The following is a 9,594-nucleotide window of genomic DNA, read 5'->3' as shown; positions in this document are numbered from 1 at the left end:
ATTACATCACAGCTTTATATACACCATGTCTACTATTACATCACAGCTTTATATACACCATGTCTACTATTACATCATAGCTTTATATACACCATGTTTACTATTACATCATAGCATTATATACACCATGTCTACTATTACATCATAGCTTTATATACACCATGTCTACTATTACATCACAGCTTTATATACACAATGTCTACTATTACATCATAGCTTTATATACACCATGTCTACTATTACATCATAGCTTTATATACACCATGTTTACTATTACATCACAGCTTTATATACACCATGTCTACTATTACATCATAGCATTATATACACCATGTCTACTATTACATCACAGCTTTATATACACCATGTCTACTATTACATCACAGCTTTATATACACCATGTCTACTATTACATCACAGCATTATATACACCATGTCTACTATTACATCACAGCTTTATATACACCATGTTTACTATTACATCACAGCTTTATATACACCATGTCTACTATTACATCACAGCATTATATACACCATGTCTACTATTACATCACAGCATTATATACACCATGTCTACTATTACATCACAGCTTTATATACACCATGTCTACTATTACATCACAGCTTTATATACACCATGTCTACTATTACATCATAGCTTTATATACACCATGTTTACTATTACATCATAGCATTATATACACCATGTCTACTATTACATCATAGCTTTATATACACCATGTTTACTATTACATCATAGCTTGATATACACCATGTTTACTATTACATCATAGCTTTATATACACAATGTCTACTATTACATCAAAGTTTTATATACACCAAGTCTACTATTACATCACAGCTTTATATACACAATGTTTACTATTACATCATAGCATTATATACACCATGTCTACTATTACATCACAGCTTTATATACACCATGTCTACTATTACATCATAGCTTTATATACACCATGTTTACTATTACATCATAGCATTATATACACCATGTCTACTATTACATCATAGCTTTATATACACCATGTTTACTATTACATCATAGCTTGATATACACCATGTTTACTATTACATCATAGCTTTATATACACAATGTCTACTATTACATCAAAGTTTTATATACACCAAGTCTACTATTACATCACAGCTTTATATACACAATGTTTACTATTACATCATAGCATTATATACACCATGTTTACTATTACATCATAGCTTTATATACACCATGCTACTATTACATCACAGCTTTATATACACCAAGTCTACTATTACATCACAGCTTTATATACACCAAGTCTACTATTACATCATAGCTTTATATACACCATGTCTACTATTACATCACAGCTTTATATACACCAAGTCTACTATTACATCATAGCTTTATATACACCATGTTTACTATTACATCACAGCTTTATATACACCAAGTCTACTATTACATCATAGCTTTATATACACAATGTCTACTATTACATACAGCAGGTTTATATACACCATGTTTACTTATACATCAACACTTTATATACACCATGTTTAGTAATACATCACAGCTTTATATAGACCATGCTTTATATACACCAAGTCTACTATTACATCATAGCATTATATACACCAAGTCTACTATTACATCATAGCTTTATATACACCAAGTCTACTATTACATCACAGCTTTATATACACAATGTCTACTATTACATCATAGCTTTATAGACACCATGTTTACTAATACATCATAGCTTTATATACACAATGTCTACTATTACATCATAGCTTTATATACACCAAGTCTACTATTACATTACAGCATTATATACACGATGTCTACTATTACATCACAGCTTTATATACACCATGTTTACTATTACATCATAGCTTTATATACACCATGTTTACTATTACATCATAGCTTTATATACACAATGTCTACTATTACATCATAGCTTTATATACACCACGCTACTATTACATCACAGCTTTATATACACCATGCTTTATATACACCAAGTCTACTATTACATCATAGCTTTTTATACACCAAGTCTACTATTACATCACAGCTTTATATACACCATGTTTACTATTACATCACAGCTTTATATACACAATGTCTACTATTACATCACAGCTTTATATAAACCATGCTACTATTACATCATAGCTTTATATACACAATGTCTACTATTACATCATAGCTTTATATACACCACGCTACTATTACATCACAGCTTTATATACACCATGCTTTATATACACCAAGTCTACTATTACATCATAGCTTTATATACACCAAGTCTACTATTACATCACAGCTTTATATACACCATGTTTACTATTACATCATAGCTTTATATACACAATGTGTACTATTACATCATAGCTTTATATACACCATGTCTACTATTACATCACAGCTTTATATACACCATGTCTACTATTGCATCATAGCTTTATATACACAATGTCTACTTTTACATCATAGCATTATATACACCATGTCCACTATTACATCACAGCATTATATACACCATGCTACTATTACATCACAGCTTTATATACACAATGTTTACTATTACATCACTGCATTATATACACAATGTCTTGTATTACATCATAGCTTTATATACACCATGTTTACTATTACACCATAGCTTTATACACACAATGTCTACTATTACATCACAGCTTTATATACACAATGTCTACTATTACATCATAGCTTTATATACACCATGTTTACTATTACATCATAGCTTTATATACACCACGCTACTATTACATCATAGCTTAATATACACAATGTCTACTATTACATCACAGCTTTATATACACCAAGTCTACTATTACATCACAGCATTATATACACCATGTTACTATTACATCACAGCTTTATATACACCATGTTTACTATTACATCATAGCATTATATACACCATGTTTACTATTACATCATAGCTTTATATACACCATGTTTACTAATACATCATAGCTTTATATACACAATGTCTACTATTACATCAAAGCTTTATATACACAATGTCTACTATTACATCACAGCTTTATATACACCATGTTTACTATTACATCATAGCTTTATATACACCATGTTTACTATTACATCATAGTTTTATATACACCATGTTTACTATTACATCATAGCTTTATATACACCATGTTTACTATTACATCATAGTTTTATATACACCATGTATTCTATCAGATCACAGCTTTTTATACAACATGTCTACTATTTCATCACAGCTTTATATACACAATGTCTACTATTACATCACAGCTTTATATACACAATGTTTACTATTACATCATAGCTTTATATACACAATGTCTACTATTACATCACAGCTTTATATACACAATGTCTACTATTACATCAAAGCTTTATATACACAATGTCTACTATTACATCACAGCTTTATATACACCATCTTTACTATTATATCATAGCTTTATATACACCATGTTTACTATTACATCATAGTTTGATATACACCATGTATTCTATCACATCACAGCTTTTTATACAACATGTCTACTATTACATCACAGCTGTTTATACATCATGTCTACTATTATCATGGTTTTATATACATCATGTCTACTATTACATCACAACTATATACACTGTGTCTTCTGTTATATCTTGTACTCCTTATCTTTCAACCTTTATCTTGTTTCCTATTGGAGCACAATGCAGTCATACACTATTGTTTTATATCCATATTAATACTTTTTGTTGTTTTTTGTGCTATAATGTTTACAGCTTTTTATGTAATTTGTACATAAGATTTGTTTCTGGGAGGATTTTTATTTTTAATGATCTCTTTAAGGGTACAACTGGAGCCTAGTCTGCAATTGATGAAGTTTTTATGTTTACAATAAACTTCTTTAAATCAGTTAACATTTTTTGATAACAATTAAGTTTCATATTCAGAATAGAATAATTGTGAACCCCCTAAAAAGATTTTTGTTTTGTATTATATCTTGTTTTACTCTTGCAAAAATGAATTAAGTATGTATGTATTGTCATTATAATTATCAAACCATTATTGTAGTATTTGTACACCATTATTGTAGTATTTGTACACCATTATTGTAGTATTTGTACACCATTATTGTTTTCATCAATTACAGCCAAGAAGATCTAAATTTATGGGTGGAGCTGGAGCACCAATTCAATCTGATTCTGGTAACATAGAAACACACATACATAAGAATCCTTCAATACATTTTCAAGATAAAGAGAATATTCCACCAGCATTAACTCAACAATTGAGAAATTCATTGGATCCTAATAAAGATGATTATTTAAAGGAATTGTGTAAGTTTCTTAGTCTTTAACTATTGTTTCAATAGCAATCAAATATAATGATGTGAAATTTTTTAAAATTTTCTTTGACCAATTATACTTGTCTCAGAAACAGGAATTTTTTTTTCTTCTAAGCCAATCAGTTATAGTGTTTACAGCTCACAGACAAAATTTGAGCCTTCAAATCCATGTGAGTCCAGATTTTTCCGTGTTTGAATGTTAAAATGACGACTCATCATTTTAAGATACTGTGTGATATATAAAAGACATCTTTAGAAATAGTGAGTAAAAGTCCTAGTTTGAAGTATTTTTAAGGGAATTATGCTATTTTCGTACATTTCTAGTACTTCTGAAGACTATTTACACATATTCAAGACTCAAATCAATGCCACAAAATGGCACCTGTCCTTTTAACTTAGCATTTACAAAATTAAACATATACAAATTATTCTATTCAGTCCAAATTTCTTTCCAGACATTCATATTAGGTGCATGTTTTTAATGCATAACAGCATTTAATTAACTCCTTGTGATGGTCTCCGACACAATTTTCTGTTGCCCCCACTAACAAATGTGTATGTATTTAACAGACCAATATTTTGGCATGAAATATCTTGACTATTCAGGAGTTATTTAATCAGTTATGAATGATTAGACAACAAACACTCCCTTTAACTTACTTCAGCTCTGATTTATGCAATCTTTTCTATTTCTTTAAACTATTTAGGTATATTCATGATATTTGACTGCCATTGTTATGTAATATTACCATTATTAGTCATACTAGTTGGTCTTGGTTGTAGTCAACCAACTCTTACTGCTGTACACATGTAACTGTTGGTAGTTATTAATTTAGTTCATGCTAATTGGTGGACATTGTTAGGAAGCAGTGTGCAAAAAACTATTTCCAAATTGGATAATAACATATAGTACGTGTAAAAAGGTTAATCTAGCGAGAGATTAAAAGAGATTATCAATAATCTGAAAGGAAAGTAATTATAGAACAAGTAGAAACATGTTTTAGTCTATTGTTTGGTAGAAACACCATTTATCTGTTTAGTATTTTGTTGATAGTGAACTATATGTTTATTATAAGTGGTCATTGTTGTTCTCAAAATGGATTGGTATTCTATAAAGTGTACGTACAGATAAAGTTTTATTAAATTTTGGACATGTCACAGTGTATACCCTCTTGTCACTAGTCTACAGCAGGTTGCATTTTTTTTGTTTTGTGAAAAGTGAATCTTGACAGTTTGTGTCTGAAAATTATTTTGTGTAAACTTGTGGATTATCAAAGGAAATTTGACAGGAATTTTTCAAATGAACATTTTTTCTGAAATATTAAAGGAATTTATCATCTTATTACATCAATGATTAAACTTGATTTCAGCTACCATATTTTTTCGGACTTGTTAGTTTATTAACACAAATTGGCTGAGTCTAAGATATGATATTTGAAATAAAACAAGAGCTGTCTTAGAAACTTTATTTCTTAATTTAAAGAAAAGTAGAATTGATTTTGTATTAAGCAGGCGCTTTATATGCCACCTGCTTCATTGCTAATGATATAATCTATTCTATTTACAGTGCAACAGAGCCAAGAAAAAGAATTTCTCAATCAGGAATTAAAGATACAAGAATTGAAAAGAGAAATAGAAATGGTAGGAATATTTTAATATGTAATTATTGGCATGAAATTCATTTTATTATTTTAAATGCATCAGGACAATAATATTTGTAAGACTAAATTTTATAGATGAATATTATTTTCTTCTTTTAATTTAAACCTAAATGAAGAGTTGACTTGGTAATTGTATATATAAACAAGGTCCTTCCTTGAAATAAATCTCTAAGCCACAGTTGCTCATGTATCATATAGATAACAATCATTTGGAATTAATGGGACAGGTGTGCCATTTTTTGGGGTTGATTTTAGTCTTGAATATATGTAAATAGTCTTCAGAAGTACTAGAAATATAGGAAAATGACATAATTCCTTTGAAAATACTTCAAACTAGGCATTTTACTCACTATTTCTATAGATGTTGTTTCTATATTTCACAGAATATCTTAAATTGACGAGTCGTCATTTTAACATTCAAACGCAGATAATTCTGGACACACATTGATTTGAAGGCTCAATTCGAAGGTGAGCTGTGAACACTATTACTGATTAGCTCAGCTAAAAATTTACAGCTTCAAAGACTATAGTATGATTGGTCAAGTTGTACAACTTGTCATATTTTATATTGTAGTTGAAGAGTAAAGATCCATATGGTCAACCTGGAAGTGGTGCTCCAAATAAATCAAAATCAGGTCAGTTGGTACTTTAAGATGATATAAAATTAGAAAATAGTTTTGCAAATGAATGTTAACTCTTTGATCACTCAATGTTTAATACTATGAGATAAATTCTTAAGAGCTATTCTGAATTATTTAATATTTTTTATCTCTCTATTTATTTCACATAATTAGTCTCTCAAATCTTCCTGGAAAATGTCACTTTCAAATGAAACTGAAAATTGATAAATCCTGATGTCTGTAACCAATTTACTGTAAGTTATCTAATCAGAAGGCAACACATAATGTTTCATCTCATTTTTGTTTTCTATATTAGCCTTATTGAAATCTTCTAAGACAAATAATCTTTGAAAATCATTCTTACCAACATACTTTAGTTTAGAATCCATTGACAATTACAAAGTCTGCAGAAACATGAGTTTTCTTCTGTAATTTTCTTTTTACATTTTTCCTCATACTGTACTCTGTCTTTGGTAAGCGTTAACTGCTTCTAGACCACCTTAAATTTGACTAATTGATTGAGTCTTTATCTTTGTCTGTCTTTCTCTTCTGTGTAAGGTAACAAAGTAATAACTCATCTTAAACATTATCTTACCAAAGAACCATCTGAATTACATAGAATACAAAATAGAGGTAACTGTTCTTTCTATTCTCTTTTCTTTACATTCAATTTTCAGACTTCTGAAAGTTTCTCAGTATCGAGCACAGATTTTTTTTTGTAATGTTATAACCATTTTTTTTAATTTTCATTTCAGAATCTTTCACAGACAGAAAAGAGGTTAGTTGTTGTTTATTTTGTTTACAAGCTGGTCTCTAGTTTACTAGCTATATTCGTGTGTAATATCTGATATCTTTACTGCAACCCTCTTTTTCTCTTTCAACTAACAACTCTGTCTATACCTTTCTTTTCTACCTCTATTTCTAAGAAGTGATACCTATGGGTAAAGGTTATGGTAAAAAAAAAAAAGAGATGGCCTTCTTATACTTAGACCTAGTGTCTGATATCTTTTCTATTTTTTTCATTTCACTTTTTTATAACAAGTCTGTTTCTATCTTTCTTTTCTACCTCTATTTCTAAAGAGTGATACCTATAAACCATGGGGTAAAGGTTATGGTCAAATACCACGAGATATACATGGTAACATAATGGGAAGAGGACTATGTAATTGTCAATTTATCTTCGGAGAAGAAGGAATTGATTGTGATGGCAATATTGAATGTGATAATTGCAAATCTAACTTATCCAATGAAACTAAGAATGAAGTGGATGATGATTCTGCAGAGTGTACAGAGAGTGAAGAAAGTGTTTTTAAAGAAGAAGAATATGTTCCCTCCAAATTTGGCAGCAAGGAAGACAACTGTGAAGAGTCTGAGCAAAAACTTCCACAATGTCAGTCCAACAGTCTTGAGACTGACCAAAACGTTAAGAAACAAGGCTGTCCACTTGATTATATACCAATAATTGATGAAGAAGGCAATATGATAGGCTATATAAAAAGAGAATTGGTAAGGTGTCAATAGTGCTGTACTAATTAAGTAAATGCCTTAAATCCTTGATCTATTCTTTCTCTATCTATTCTTACTAACTAATTGTACAATTATCTCATGTTTGCTAAAATTGTTTTTCAGAATCATTATCTAGATGTGTCTGACGTAGGGTCCCATAAATCACCACGGAGGCGCTATATAGAGGATGAAAGTGGTGATCCCTATTTTCCATTTGGTCGTCCTGGTGCAGGAGCTCCTATCAGAGATGTGGATGGTAATGTTATCACAACTATGAAAAATCAAGTAGAGCGAAACGTAAGTGATTTAGAATTTTCCTTCTTAATATTACAAGAAATACCAAAATCTGATTTTACAAGCCTAAGAAGGAAATAAACAATTGCAAATTTTCCCACTCCTTTCCCACATGAGCATTACCTATGCCTACCATAAGCCAACATGAGCTGTAAACATAATGATGTGCCTTTAGATGTACAGGAAATATAATCTGGACAATTATTGTATTACCATTTTATTTATCTTTTTTTTTTCTAAATCTAATAGACGTCCTCTGCTGAAGACAGAAAGAAAGCTAGAGCTGCCAGAGCCTACTTTGAAGAGTTGCGTAAGTATTCATTTAGCTTGTAATATCAGTTTGTTATTACTTGCTCATGGAACATAGTTTCACCTCATAGTCACATATAAGTACTGGATGGGAAAGAATTATTTTTTTTAGAAATTTGTGATTATAATGAGTGGCATCAAGATATTTTTGCTGTGTAATTGGTCACTTCTGTAATTGTAGCACTATCAATAGAATATATCAGTGAGTGTATAGTGATGATAATATATTTTTGTTTGTTTTCCAGAACATGAAGAGAAGGAGCAGAAATTAGTTAGACTAGAATTAGAAAGACATCATAAAGCGCCAGTAAGTTTTCACTCTAATGACCAGTAACTGATGCTGTTTTCAAGAAATTGTTTCATTTTTTTCTTATCTTAAATGCTTGAAATTATTGAATCTCTAATGATACCTGATATAGAGAAGAAAGTAATGGTTGACTGAACTATTACTTGTGAAATATGATAAGAATGCAACATTCATGATTCCTCCATTCCTTTTTTTAAGATTGGAGAATTTGCTTCCATTATAAAAGAGGGTCAAGTTGGTAAACCAAGACGAGATCCAGTAACTGGTGTTTTATTAAATCAACATCTTGGAATATCAGATATCTCAAAATATGTAAGTACCAGAAATTTTTTGTAGGACTGGTATAAAAGGGCACAAAACTATCATATTTTGGAGATTTATTTGCATAGTCCACAGTAATCTTTGTCATTACCAGTTTCCTTTTCAATTAAATTAAAAATATGTAGGTTATTATTATCATCAATTTCTTAAAAGATGTTTGATTTGAAATTATGACATATTTGTGGTCAAAGGGAGATAATCAGTA

The 9,594-nt window shown here is 29.8% G+C and overlaps 1 protein-coding gene across 1 annotated transcript in view; it reads left to right on the top strand.

Moving 5' to 3' along the window:
• Positions 1 to 692, top strand: part of LOTGIDRAFT_123884 (hypothetical protein) — a gene marked incomplete at both ends in the record, with an annotated part of 3,063 nt that extends 2,371 nt beyond the window's left edge. The window contains one exon of the mRNA XM_009060925.1: positions 115 to 692. Coding sequence (XP_009059173.1) covers positions 115 to 692 — 578 coding nt within the window. The remainder of the gene's footprint in view (positions 1 to 114) is intronic.
• Between the last annotated feature and the right edge of the window lie 8,902 nt (positions 693 to 9,594).

The sequence above is a fragment of the Lottia gigantea genome (genome assembly GCF_000327385.1).
Source record: "Lottia gigantea unplaced genomic scaffold LOTGIsca_45, whole genome shotgun sequence".
Taxonomy (NCBI): domain Eukaryota; kingdom Metazoa; phylum Mollusca; class Gastropoda; family Lottiidae; genus Lottia; species Lottia gigantea.
This window is presented reverse-complemented; position numbering and strand designations above follow the sequence as displayed.